This window comes from Neolamprologus multifasciatus, chromosome 7 (genome assembly GCF_963576455.1).
Source record: "Neolamprologus multifasciatus chromosome 7, fNeoMul1.2, whole genome shotgun sequence".
Lineage (NCBI taxonomy): Eukaryota > Metazoa > Chordata > Actinopteri > Cichliformes > Cichlidae > Neolamprologus > Neolamprologus multifasciatus.
Window position 1 is genome coordinate 7,891,501 of NC_140445.1, and position 14,061 is coordinate 7,905,561.

Here is a 14,061-nt window from a genome sequence, read left to right on the forward strand (position 1 = left end):
CGGCGCCTCTTGACGCTTCTCTGTGGGTGTGGGAAGGTGGTCCTGGTTGAAAAACACCGTCCAGAAAAGCAACCGACGGGATGACTTTGAGTGTTCTTGTACACTTCTTTAACATTTTGTAAGACCATAAAAACAAATTAGCAAACTCTAAAAGTGACAAAGTGTCGCCAAGAAAGGCCGTGATGGATTTGAGTTGTTTGTCCTCGGGAGTAAAGTTGGGAAACTACGAGGTGAAAATGGAGAGCCCAGCTGAGTGAGAGTGGGGTGAGGAGGCTGGATTTGGCAAAAGTTGGGAGTCCTGCCTTGCTGCTAGCAGGCTAGTTAGCGTGCTTAGACACTTCGCTATCTCGGGTAAGTCGAGAGGTGAGATTCAGAGTCACTCTTACGCTTTTAATGTCTGGGTTCTTAGTGAAAACTTTTAGAGACTACCCTAATGTTACTAAAGGTTGGGGAAAATCAGGTAAAGTGGGTTTTATCATAAAAAAATAAACACGAAAAAGGCCTTCACTTAAAAAAAAAAAGAAAAATCTCGAAGTTAAGTGTAGTTTTGCTTTAGGTTTCTTAAGTAAATGTACCCATTTTCAGTTTTATTAGTTTCAGCCTGTAACGTACTCCTTAATTCTTGTTTTGTGGTAGGTTGCTAAACATTTTGTACAAACAAAAAATAAAAATAAAGTATATCAACCAGCCTTCCAGCTCAGATATGTGACCATCTGTGTTGGTGCTCTCTTTTCATAATGGCAAAGCCTGTCACATGTCGTCTTAGTCATTCCAAAACATGTATTAATAGCTTTGATCATATATTTCTGCTGGGAGTCTCACAGTATGGCCTCATCACACAACTTCCATATAAAAGTATACTTAATTTTAGTGTTAAAATGAGTGACCAAAAAGCATGTATGTTAAAAGATTCCTGCTGTCATATCTGTATTTGCTAAACACACAAACTTGTATTCCTATTTCATTTTGTGCTTAATTTTTTCTTTGCATTTCACAGCCTCCAATCACTGTTCTTCAGCTTGTGATTCTCCAGGGGAGCTGCTTCATGTGTGGCGAGACCGCTGCTGACATTGCAGCTTTTCCCAATGGATCATAGCGTAGTTGATGGTGGTCTTATTTTCCCTGGAAGTTTTGAATGAGTCCTGAGGACAACTTTGCATTTTTCTCCTAAAGGCAGCTCCGGTTAAGCCTTCTTTAGAGAAGCTGGATAACGCTCAGGCTAACGGCTCCCTTTTGGTTCAAACTTCTTCTTTTTTTTTTTTCTTTTTTTTTGCCGTGAGCATCCACACCGGCTGTATCCATTCCATTTTCTCTGTACATTATCCTACCTGAGATGCATCCTTGATAACATCTGACTGTGTGGCCCTGCTACAGGCCTACTGAAGCATACTGAAGACAACTAGTACCAGAGATTTGCGTAAGCTGCAGCCCCATTCAAGATGTATTCATGAGCACTTGGAAGTTGTTAAACCAGACTCAATCGCATTCATGTACTGTGACTGCTGATACCAGCTCACTGGTACTTGAGTGGATGTAATCCGCTTTATTCATGAACCCTCAAGCTGAGTCTGGGTGCAGCCTGGATGTTGCTGGTAAATCGGCTGTGGCGGTGATGAGGCAGGGCTCCTGGTGGCCTGTGTGGCTGACTGGGCAGTGGCCCAAGGTGATGTGATGGGGTGCCGGAACAGTAAGGTCCTCCCTGAGCCTCCAGAGGATGTTAAGTTGGACCTGGTCAAAAAGGTCAGTAAAGATGCTGTAACTGTTAACGGTATGGTTATGGCGTATGTAATCATGCATATCAACAGCTTCACTGTCCAGATACAGTGACATGGTGGAGCTGTCCGAAATGGCTTAAAGTCACTTTGGAGGCGGTTTGTTTGGTTAAAAAGGAAAATAACATATGCGGCTTTTGAATGATGTGAATATTTCATCATCGTCCACAGGAGGGAAAACAATACAAAGTCAAAGTGCTTTCATAGGTACATTTATTTCAACATGAACTTTTGCTTTTAAAAGATCTAGATTACAACACAACTATGATTAAACAATGTCTCTTCATATAATATTTTTTAGTCCTAAGTATTTGAGGGGAATCTGGTAGTCTTTTGACTGAATATTAATTTGTGTTTTTAAAAGTAAAACTAAAAAATGTATATATCTAATCTTTTTGAATGTGGCTAATGGGTAAATGGATTTAGTCCCTCTCTATTCAAAATTTACAATTGCGTCTCATTCATACATAACTTTTATCTGTGGCACACTCTTATGGGATGCATCAGGGCATGGGTGGCTGTAGCTCAGGTGGCAGAGCAGGTCAGCCACTAATCAGAAGGTCGGTGGTTCGATCCCAGGCTGCCTCCTGGCTGCATGCCAAATATCCTTGGGCAAGATACTAACCCCATATTTTGCCTACTGGTGGTGGTCAGAGGGCCCGGTGGCGCCTGTGTCCGGCAGCCTCGCCTCTGTCAGTGCGCCCCAGGGCAGCTGTGGCTACAATGTAGCTTGCCATCCCCAGTGTGTGAATGGGTGAATGACTGATTGTAGTGTAAAGCGCTTTGGGGTCCTTAAGGACTAGAAAAGCGCTATACAAATGCAGGCCATTTAACTCTGACACTTAAGTATCTTGCTCGAGGATGCCTCTCTCATGTGGACAAGAGAGAGTCAGGGATCAATTCAACAACCTTCTGATTGGCAGACAACCTGCTCTATCACCTCAGCTGCAGGTCTTTTGTTACTTTACACTGAACATATTTGGTTTTGAGATTGCTTAGTGGGTGCAACAAAACATTTTATTGGTTTTTTTATTTACCAACTGAAAAAAATATTGATTTATTCAGAAATGCTGTAAAATATCTATTGCTCCTACTTACTACACAAAGCTGCAGTGTGGAGACTGGCTGCTTTGAACACATCTAATCTGTAACTGTAGACATTGTATAGACAAAGAATATAAGTATAATTTAGTATGGTAGTTTTTTTTGGTGATTTCTTTCTTTCATTGATCTTCTGTGTATTTTGATGAACTGTGCTGTGTATTTTTCAGGTTGATCCTCAACCTAAGACAGATATCTATAAGCACTTCATACGAGGGGATGGCTCTGGAAGCAAGATGGGTGTGGCTGGTGGCGGAGCAGGTGACAAAGCAGAGATCACCTCCCCACATCAAGCCCAGTCTCACACTGCCACTCCCACTGCTTCAGCTCACCTCCCTAAGGACCTGTCCGAATTGCCGGATCCTCAGCGAAGGAAAGTGGCGAAATACAGAGCTAAGTTTGATCCCCGGGTTACAGCCAAGTACGAGATCAAAGCTTTGATAGGCCGGGGGAGCTTTAGCCGTGTGGTCCGCGTGGAGCACAAGAGCACCCGACAGCCATACGCAATCAAAATGATCGAGACCCGGTACCGTGAGGGGAGGGAGGTGTGCGAGTCAGAGCTGTGTGTTCTGCGTCGTGTTCGTCATACTAATATAATCCAACTCATGGAGGTCTTCGAGACAGCTGAGCGCGTCTACATGGTCATGGAGCTGGCCACTGGAGGAGAACTTTTCGATCGGATCATCGCACGCGGCTCCTTCACAGAGCGGGACGCCACGCGGGTGTTGCAGATGGTGCTGGATGGCGTCAAGTATCTCCACACTTTGGGGATCACTCACCGAGACTTGAAGCCTGAGAACCTGCTCTACTACCACCCGGGACCTGATTCCAAGATCATCATCACTGATTTTGGTTTGGCCAGTAGCAGGAAAAAGGGAGGCGAGTGTTTGATGAAGACCACCTGCGGCACACCGGAGTACATAGCGCCTGAAATCCTAGTGAGGAAGCCGTACACAAACGCTGTGGACATGTGGGCGCTTGGGGTGATTTCCTACATCCTGCTGAGTGGAACCATGCCCTTCGAGGACGACAATCGCATGAGGCTCTACCGGCAGATCCTCAAAGGGAAATACAGCTTTTTTGGAGAGGTGAGGAGTTAAATCTGTTGCTCACTTTTCCCCTTACACTAGCACACTTCGGTCGTATTGGGAATGCATTCCTCAGACTGCAGGGGGCTTTGTCAACAGATTTCCAGGAAGTTCAGCTTGTGAGGTGAAACGGTTGTAACCCAGATACATACACTGTGTCTTTTTTTGGACTTCAAATCCTTCACAATTCTCCACTTTTTATGTGTCATTTCACGTAAACTGGTACCTTGTACACTGGAGCACTCTCAGTAATTTGTCTTTTCTAAATCAATACAGCGCTCCTCAAAATGTGCACCCAATAATTTATGCTTTATTCATGTATATAGTCAGAAGAATGCTGAGTAGTCCATTCCTTTGTTTCACAGTGTGGGATGTTAATGTTACCAAAGGGGCCCGTGGTTAATGTTTGCCCCACATACAACCACTCCAGCGTGAATAATCGCTGAGTAGTTTTGTAATATTTAATGAGAAGCAGTTGAATCATCTGAGTTTTCTGGGGATTTGGCCAGATTTTTAACTTCTCAAATATCTGACAGGTAAGATAAGGCCAGATCAGGGATGTTTAATAATTGAAAACACTTCCAAGGAGCCAGTATTTTGCTGGCTGAACCAGCTGTGCTGCATACAGAGAGTTTTCCTTGAAATAAGTAAATAGAGCTTTTCACTAGAACTGACCTTTACACATTTTGAGGATAAGCTTGTACTTTATAAACAGTTCAGAAGACCTCGAGAGTAACTAGAAGAATATCTCTGGACATTCACAACATTTCTTTGGCAAAAACAACAAACAGCAGAAACTACTTTCTCGGGACATTTCTGGGACAAATTATAAACACAGTGTTTATAAAATTTCCAAACAGCTGTTTCTATATGTCCAAAAGATACGGAGCAACATTTTTCATTGATCTACCATTAACTCAAAGATGTAGCTGAGGTTATAGCGTCTGTGCTCATTAGCTAGTTGCTGTCCCTGGCCAGTTAAGGAGCGCATGGTGGGATTATAAGATTTTTTTTTCTCATAAAAACAGCTTAGTGCTATGAAAGTAAATCGCATTTCACACGTCATTTCAGCCTTTTTACAATTTTTTAATTGTAACAATATTCATTTTGCTGTTTTATAGTTTTCTTCTTCATAAAAGCGTTTTCATTCAATGTTTGCTCACCATAAAATATTGTGTGCATGTTTTAAAGCATATTGTTGAACAGTTTCAGTTTTCAAAAGATTTTAAGTTGAATCTAATGCCGATCCGTGTTTGCTAGCTTGCAGTGTTTTGTGGTGCATTGCTGCACTACAATTTGCAGGAACATTTGTCGGCTTATGATCGTAACCCATCCTTTAGTAGCCTGTGAATGTCTACTAGTGGTCAAACCATTCACAAGGTTGAACTGCTTCCATATGAGTGCAGAGCATTGGCCTCAAAAGAGCTAAAGCTATACCAAATGGGCAGTACTTTTGCAAGATACCAAATCAGACTAATGAGCCTCACTTATGTGAATTCATCAGGGTTTGCCAGTAATGGAAAGTAGTCAGAGACCTTCTGTACGTGTGGTCACGTCAATGTTTTTGAGAAATCCCAAAGCTGTTCTTGAAGAAAAGCTTGTCCTGATTGGAGGAGCTGCGGTAGAGCAGGCTTGAATGTGCTTCCCTTGGGGATGTTGGTCTTTACAGCTGTGATAAATAATATTCACATTTACAGCTCCATTTCAGGATATAACACAGCCCAGTCATTGTTATAGGGTGGGGGAGAATTGTATTGAGGTGGGTTATATGTATATATGTCATGTATTTTTAGCCAGCACTGGTGATTTACCTGCTGTGGGATTTGGAGTGGGGTAGTTGTCTGCTGGGAGACTGAAAACACAGCTAGTTGCCAAGCAGGACATTATGTAGAGTTTGTGTGTGAGAAGAGGCATGCGGTATGGATGTTCCCAATTCCTGTCTAAGTAGAAATAGAGTTTAACTCATCACCAGGAACTTGCAGTAAAAAGAGTCCATGTCAGAGTTAACGTTAAAAAAGGCTTTTACCAAGAGTAAACGGCTTTAACTTGAGAACATCTTGAGAACAGCCACTCAAAATGTATGCACTGGGCAATTTTAATTTGCTTAATAAAATAACTTAATTAACTTATTGTAGATGCTTTACTAGTACTGCTCATTGCGGCTTTGTGTTTCTGCTGCCATCTTGTGTCCACTGGGCAAAACCCTGCCAACATTTCTCAAGATTAATGCTATAGCTACTCATTTCATGCTCTTTGAACCCAAATTTTTTGCTTTCCAACTTTTGTTGGGGGACCAAAAGTGGCTTTCAATGAAAGTGTCCTACATACATTGTTGGCGTAAATATTTTGCACATTAGTAAGCTTTTTCTGTTGGACAACCACCGATTTGTATTTCAGAGAAAATTTGTTGGTTTTATCAGATGTGCAAAGCTTTTACAAGCCTTCTGTATATACTGTTAGGTTAAGGAGATGCATGAAAAGTGAAATGTTTTTGCTTCAGTCTGCTTCAACTCTTATCATTAGTTTCAGCTAGTTGTACCTAATATACAATGAACCGCTTCTATAAAGTATATAAAGAAATTTGGTAACATTCAACCAGTTGGTTTTATTTCAGTCTTTCTCCCTTGCCTGTCTTCTCTCTGCAGCCATGGCCCAGTGTGTCCAACCTTGCCAAAGACTATGTAGAGCGTGTTCTAACAGTGGATCCCAGTGAGCGACTTACCGCCGGTCAGGCCCTCAAGCACCCCTGGATCGTCAGCATGGCAGCCTCGTCGTCCATGAAGAACCTGCAGGGTTGCATATCTCGGAACCTCCTGAATCGTGCGTCCTCACGCTGCCACAGCACCAAGTCATCCCAGTCCACGCGCTCCATCCGCTCAACCAAATCCAACAAGGCTCGGCGGGTGAGAGAGAAGGAGCTGCGAGAGCTGAACCGGCGCTATCAGCAGCAGTACGATGACTGAAGCAAGGCCTGACAGCCAACGACTGTAGCGGACCTTCTTTCTTCTTTTTTTTTCTTTAAACAACACAGCATTGACTGAAGCTTTGAGTTGCTGCCAGTGTTTGGGGGGCAAAATTGTCTTGAAGTCCCACATTTCTGCCTTAAAACAAGGATAATAACTTGACTAAATCCATGACTCTAAAATGACAAAGCTGAAAAGTCACTGAGACTGTAGAACAATAAAGAACAAACAAAATCATTCAACGTCTATGGCAGTGTGTTGCAACTGCTCCATCCACTCTTTCACATTTACTTTTAGCAGGATGGTGCCTTTCACTTTCTTTGTGTTCTCCCGTTCCCTGTGTCGCTACATATTTATTTATTATTGTTGACATGATTATTAGTCTCCATTCAAATGGTCACTGGATAATGACCTTCCACAAGGATCTGTTGAACAGAGTTCTGGATACTGACATTACTAAGAAGAAAGAGATTCTTCAGAAGACGAGGGAAACACATTCCTCTCACTCATTTCTGATTGCTGTGAATTTATTATTGTGCTAATTGTATAGACCTTGATTTCAGATGTGGTTAATCATATCAAGCTGCAACATAATCACACCGTTTTAGGCCAAAATGATTTAGTCAGTCCAAAGCTTAGCTACTCTTGCCATCATTGTTAAGATCCTAAAACTATCAAAAGATTGTGAAGCTTTTTTTTTTTTTTTTTTGCGTCGCTGTTAAATCTTAGTTGTGTTAGGCAATAATAGATTACGCAGCCTGTGTCATTTTGATTTGACATTGCTCGTAAAGTACCAGCGATGAGCCTTTCCTTGTTGTACAGCAGGGATTTGTCTTAATAATGGAAAATGGCCATTGAGTTTTCTTGATCACCGGCACATGAATCTTAGTCACAGATACACAGGCTGCTTTGGGTTTCCATGAGCTTTTTCATACTGTCTTTAGAAATGTAGCCTAGCTTTAAAATAATTGTGTAAGATTTATTATGAATTGATTATTTTCACCGAGTAATTTCCAGGTGTTATGGCACTCTACCATTAGCTTATTGAGCTAGCCAAGTGACAGAAATGACATTGTCCTGCTGTGAAAGAGCTTAACAAAGCTATGGCAAAATAATTTAAAAAGTATTCTTACATACAAATTTAAATTACATTCCACAAAAGTGCCACACATTAAATTGCAAATTGTTATGATAACAGTAGCGTGACCAAGTAACTTTAGATAGGTTAGCGTTTTTGGAGCTTGCCTGTTCTTTCAAAACTGAATAATTCCTAATTCTGAAACTCTAATATCTTTATGTAGGCATATTTAAATAAAACAAGTAGGAAAGCAGATATCAAGAAATCATTTCCTCCAAAAACTTAATTTCTATTGTTGGTATTATATATGTTGTAACTGTAACACTTTTAAAGGTGTAAGTCAGTTTAGTAAGTCTGTAGTTTGTTTCCTAAATCTTAAGAAGCACTCTATTTACACACTTTGTACATTTATTCCACTACATTTAACAGTTTTGATGCAGCCTTGTCTTAAAGTCCCACCAACTTTGTCCCAAAATTTTACTCAGAACGGGAGACATGTTACAGAGTATGCTTTAGAAAAATATGGAAGGAAAATGATGAAGATAAACAGACAACTGATGCTAAGCAACTGATATCTAATGTTGGGCTTGCTGTAATTGGCTTGGAGAAAATCATTTTAAAAACCCACATATAGCATTAGAGTTTGTGGAGATTAAAGGGATTGTGTTTTGGTTTTTCGCAATGTATTTAGCTTTCTGTGGATGTAAACAACACTCTAAAATGAAGGAGAAAAAGAGTGCAGCCATGCAGCTATACAGTTTAATGTACAAGGCTTTTTTTATACAGAGACATTTTCAACTTAAGTTATAAAACATTCAAACAGCTCGCTACAAGAACTCTAGTTGATCAGATCTGCAGTATGAGCTGCAAAGAAACTGTAGTTGTTAGTTTTTTCTGATGTTTACAGTCTAAACCATTTCCACTAAACTTATGAATATTTAGCATCGTTGTGCAATGAAGTATTGTGACCAGTGCACAAATCAGAGCTATGCTGATGAAATATCAATACCTTTAAATGAAAAAGTGATTTTTTTTTTAAAAAAACTTTGTTGATGAAGATGGTTAAAGTGATGACTATTCCCAAGTTGATAGGGAAAAAGAATCCCAGAAGTATTACAACCAAAAGACTCACAAAAGAGATTGAAATTGTTTGTCCTTTTTGCTGTTTTTCTTTCTGGCAAAGCACTTAATGTACAGTACTGAACTGAGATTCATGATTTTCTAGTTTGTTTGTTTTTTTGTGTCTTTTGTTTTTTCAGAAGCCTTCCAGAGGAAATTTAATGGTACTTTGCAGTCTTTCTGTCTTTGCTTTTTGAAGATTTTGCTGTGATCTTTCCTAGAGTTTAAAAGTGTGCTGTTGTGAACTTTTTAATATGTACTGGAAACCTGTTCGAGCCATGTCCGCTGACCTCAGTTTTTCCTTCGCTTTTTGTCTTTTGGCTTTCATTTTTGTTCCGTGAGGCTTTGTCATCTCTCTGATGCAACTGTTTCCGTCGTCTTTGATCATTTTTAGTCTCTTCCTTTGTCCTACTGCTGTTTTTCTTAGTATTCCTCTACAGGTAAAATGCTTTTATATATATATATATATATATCAATTAAATAGAAACTGTAAAGCGAAACTCTAATTTTCACCCTGTGCACCCAAAAATGTTGTATTGATATCAAATGCACAGTCTGCAGGCTTTAAAGAATTTGTGTTCTTTACTGAGATATCAGCTGTAGCCGTGTTAAAAGAATGCTTTGAGTGACCTCTTGAATGATTTTTCTTTCCAACATACAGTATTGAGTGTGTTCATTTGGTCAAAAGTGAATTAACAGTTAAAGTAAATAAAAAAAATAAATAAGAATTATAGCTACAGATTATGAATTTGGACTCAAAGGGATTTCTGTAGTTGAATTAGTCATTACTGAGTGCCTGTTGTGTGTCATGTTCAGCACATTTGTAAAAATGTTTCCTTTCATGTTTTTATATATCTGTTTCATTTTATGCCAATGCTGTCTTTCTAAATGAAGTAGCCAACTCAGCACTGTTACATGAAAACAGTTCATCTTGTGTTATTGTGTCAAAATAAATGATAAACTTTGATTCCTCTGCCATTAACTTTTTAATTTTTTTTTTCTTTAACTCATGAGTTGTGTGTGCCAATAAAGCACCGAAACCTGACTTGCTGCTTCTTTGCACTTTCCATATTTGCAGATGGGTCAAATGTTTGTTTGTTCAAATATATTGAGAAATCCAACTATTTCCAGGGGCTTCCCAAAGATGTACCATTGATAGGTGGCCAAACAAGATGAATAATGTAACACTACTTGCAAGTGAAAGAGGCAAAGCACTTTTAGACATGTGCCATTTAAAGAAACAAATGTTACTGTTGCACGCAAATAAATTCTTGCTCAAAGCTAAATACTGAAGTACTAAAATACTTTTAACACAAGCAGGAAGGCACAGTGGAAATGTACTAATACTATCCATCCATCCATTCGCTTCCGCTTATCCTTTTCAGGGTCGCGAGGGGCGCTGGAGCCTATCCCAGCTGTCATAGGGCGAGAGGCGGGGTACACCCTGGACAGGTCGCCAGTCTGTCGCAGGGCCAACACACAGGGACAGACAACCATTCGCACTCACATTCACTCGCACATTCACACCTAGTGGCAATTTGGATTATCCAATTAACCTATTCCCACAAACTGCATGTCTTTGGACGGTGGGAGGAAGCTGGAGTACCCGGAGAGAACCCATGCAAACACGGGGAGAACATGCAAACTCCACACAGAAAGACCCCGGCCTGATGGTGGAATTGAACTCAGGACCTTCTTGCTGTGCGGCAACAGTGCTAACCACCGTGCCACCGTGCTGCCCTGTACTAATACTAACTAGAGAAAATTGGAAAAACAGTGGGTGGTCTATCCTTCAAGCTTGGGTCCTCTACCAGAGGCCTGGGAGCTTGAGGATCCTGTGCAATATCTTTGCTGTTCCTAGGACTGCGCTCTTCTGGACAGAGATCTCAGATGTTGTTCCCAGGATCTGTTGAAGCCACTCACCTACCTTGGGGGTCACTGCACTTAGTGCTCAGATTAACACCGGGACCACTGTTACCTTCACCCTCCACATCTTCTTGAGCTCTTCTCTGAGCTCTTGGTACTTCTTCAGCTCCAAATGTTCCTTCTTCCTGATGTTGCTGTCATTCGGTATTGCTACGTCTATGACTATGGGCATCTTCCTCTGCATGTCCACCACTACTTTGTCCGGCTGGTTAGCCATTAGCATTTTGTCCGTCTGTATCTGTAAGTCCCACGGGATCTTTAGCTCGGTCATTCTCGACCACCCTTGGGGGCGTCTCCCATTTTGACTTTGGGTCTTCCAGGACATAATCTGCACAGATCTTTCTGTACACTATGCCGGCCACTTGGTTATGGTTTTCCATGTATGCCCTGCCTGCTAGCATCTTGCACCCTTCTGTTATGTACTGGATTGTCTCAGGAGCATCTTTACACAGCCTGCACCTGGGGTCTTGCCTGGTGTGATAGACCCCAGCCTCTATTTATCTTGTATTTAGAGCTTGTTCTTGTGCTGCCATAATTAGTGCTATCTTTCAGCCCAGGCTTGTCCAGCCACTGGTAGGATTTCTGGATGTCAGCTACCTCCTCTATTTGCCGGTGGTACATACCATGCAGGGGTCTGTCCTTCCATGATGGTTCCTTCTCTTGCTCCTCTTTCTTGGGTTTCTGGTGCCTGAGGTATTCACTAAGCACTCGGTCAGTTGTGGGCATTTTCCAGATGTCTCGTCCTGGACTTTGGCACTGACACTCACTAGTCCTAGGCATCCTTCCTTCTGTTTAGCCTATAGTGTCAGGGTGCTGGACTTGGAGTGAAACCCTCTGTGCATGGTCAGGAGCTTCCTTGTGTTAAAGTCAGTGGGTTCCATCGCTCCTCCTTTGGCCAGTTTATTATCCCAGCAGGGTCCCTGATCTAGTTGCTCTTCGTGGTTCCCATTTGCACGTGGGATTCCCAGGTACTTGTAGCCATCCTCAATGTCTGCAATGATGCCTCCGGTAGCACGATCCCCTCAGTTCAGACAGTCTTCCCCTCTTTGTTACCATCCACCTACTTCTCCAGTCTGAATTCCCGGATATTCTGGTGGTGTGAATCAGTGAATTGATGCCTCATTCATTCCTGGCATACAGCTTGATGTCATCCGTGTAGAGGAGGTGGCTAGTGATTGCTTCATTCTGTAGTCGGTAGCCAGTCTTGTCAATGGGGATAGAGCATCTCCTTAGTAGATCCAGCAATTGAGATATACAATTAAAAACAATGAAAACAGTACATTTTAAATGTCTAAATATTTTCAAGAGTGCTCACAAAGCATCAACATAACCCACTAAATAAAATCCTAACTTAAGAATAAATACAACAGTTTATTCACAGAAAGGTAAGGGAAATAAGCGTATTAGAGCATGTACTGATACAGCACCATGCTGCTACCTTATCTTCCCTATTTACTGTTGTTTTTCGATGGTGAACAACTCCCACTGCTGGCAAAAACGCAGCATGACCGGGAAGAATGGACTAAAGCGAGGCCCTTTGGGTTGCCAGGTTTGATATTAAAAAGTGCCGCATATCATGATACAGGATGCAGGAAAGAATGCACTTTCGATGGCAGTATAATTATTTGAGTTCCATATCGACGCAAAATATGTGGCAGTACAGCGTTTTAGCCATCTTAAATGTATAAAAGGGCTAAATGTGACCGGAGGTTAAGCAGGATAAGAATAACAGTCTGGCATCCCGTGAAAGCCAGACGTCAGTGGTCTGCGGCTGTAGTGAGTTTGCAGCTAGCTTTTGTTCGAGGGGACGTAAAATTAGCAAGCGAGTAGACGTCGAGACATCAGCACAAGGACATCAAACAATACGGACCGCCAGATAAATGTGAAGCCTGGGATTTAACTGTGTTGTGTGAGTATATTTATCAGACAAGCTAGCAGCTGGCGCTGCATAATAACACCAAGCTAGCTAGCTAGCGATTTACATGTGATAGACCGCTTGGTCTGAAAAAAATCTATTAGCATGTTTTCTTGTTTACAGAAAACAGTTTCAGATAGCGGAATGTAGCTTTAGGAATGTTTACCCGTTCCTTTACGGTAAATTACTGCCCGTAAAATGATTGTCCTTCTTGGAGATATTCCGCCTACAGCATATGTCTGCTGATGCTTGCTGTATTTATTATGATACAGTCGTGGGATACAGCTTTACTTTGTTTATGGCCTAGTTAACAAAATTGCTTGTGTTTTAAGTTTTACTAATGTAGCATTACAGTAATGTATTAATGTAAATGTAGTGTCGCGATAGAAAAAATAGAGTAAAATGCTATTTAACGTAAGGTGGAGAAATTATAGCTTGATCCCGCAGACACTGCAGCTATTGTGTACTGTCTACTGTATACTCTGGATTTTCGAGCGTGTGTGTTTGTAGTGTGCTTTGTAGAGTGTTTGTTTAGTTCATGGATCTCTACATATTGCAAAATGAATCTCTACCTCAACGTTGGGATCTCAAGGTATTTGCATTCCTATCCAAACAACTGCTGCAGGTAACCTCCAAAACTCCCACAACTGTTTTCAGTATCTTGCCTGGTTTACACTAAATTTCACTAACTGATAACACTGCTGTGTATCTCTTGTCTTTACACTAATTGGGGTGGGGTGCGCGCTACCTACTAATCTGTGCCTGGAGGCTCGATGCCATTTTTTTGTGGCTTGATGTCATGTTGACACAAGTGGTCCCAGCTTGGCTTTTACAGCCCAACCCTAACCAGTGGTGGGACTATTTTTACAGCCCTGCATCTAAACCAGTAGTCGTTTAGGGCAGTATTGTCTGTCTCCTACATGTAGAGTTCCTGCCCTGAGCCGGAACTAGTGACTGGCCCTCCTCCTGTGAGAGTAGACCAGCCGCAGACTTTTATTTAGACCCCCAACACATGTGTACAACCATATCAGAAGTACTTGTATGGTTTTGTGTAACTGCACACAGATGATGAAAGTAAAGATAACAGTGGGATGCGTTT

General features: G+C 41.4%; 2 protein-coding genes across 3 annotated transcripts in view; both read left to right on the forward strand.

Moving 5' to 3' along the window:
- Nucleotides 1-12,956, forward strand: pskh1 (protein serine kinase H1). Of its 2 annotated transcripts, none has more exons than XM_085168463.1 (4): nt 1-363; nt 998-1,740; nt 3,044-3,961; nt 6,607-12,956. In XM_085168463.1, exons 2-4 carry the CDS (start codon nt 1,672-1,674, stop codon nt 6,922-6,924), a joined length of 1,305 nt encoding a protein of 434 aa, XP_085024589.1. In that variant the 5' UTR covers nt 1-363; nt 998-1,671; the 3' UTR covers nt 6,925-12,956. The 2 variants fall into 2 exon arrangements, with proteins under 2 accessions (XP_085024589.1, XP_085024587.1); XM_085168461.1 differs by having other exon boundaries at nt 1-351.
- The window catches only part of mbtps1 (membrane-bound transcription factor peptidase, site 1), a 26,631-nt gene continuing 25,370 nt past the window's right edge, over nt 12,801-14,061 (forward strand). The window contains exon 1 of the mRNA XM_085168458.1: nt 12,801-12,956. The gene's annotated coding sequence lies outside the window, so the exon portion shown is untranslated. The remainder of the gene's footprint in view (nt 12,957-14,061) is intronic.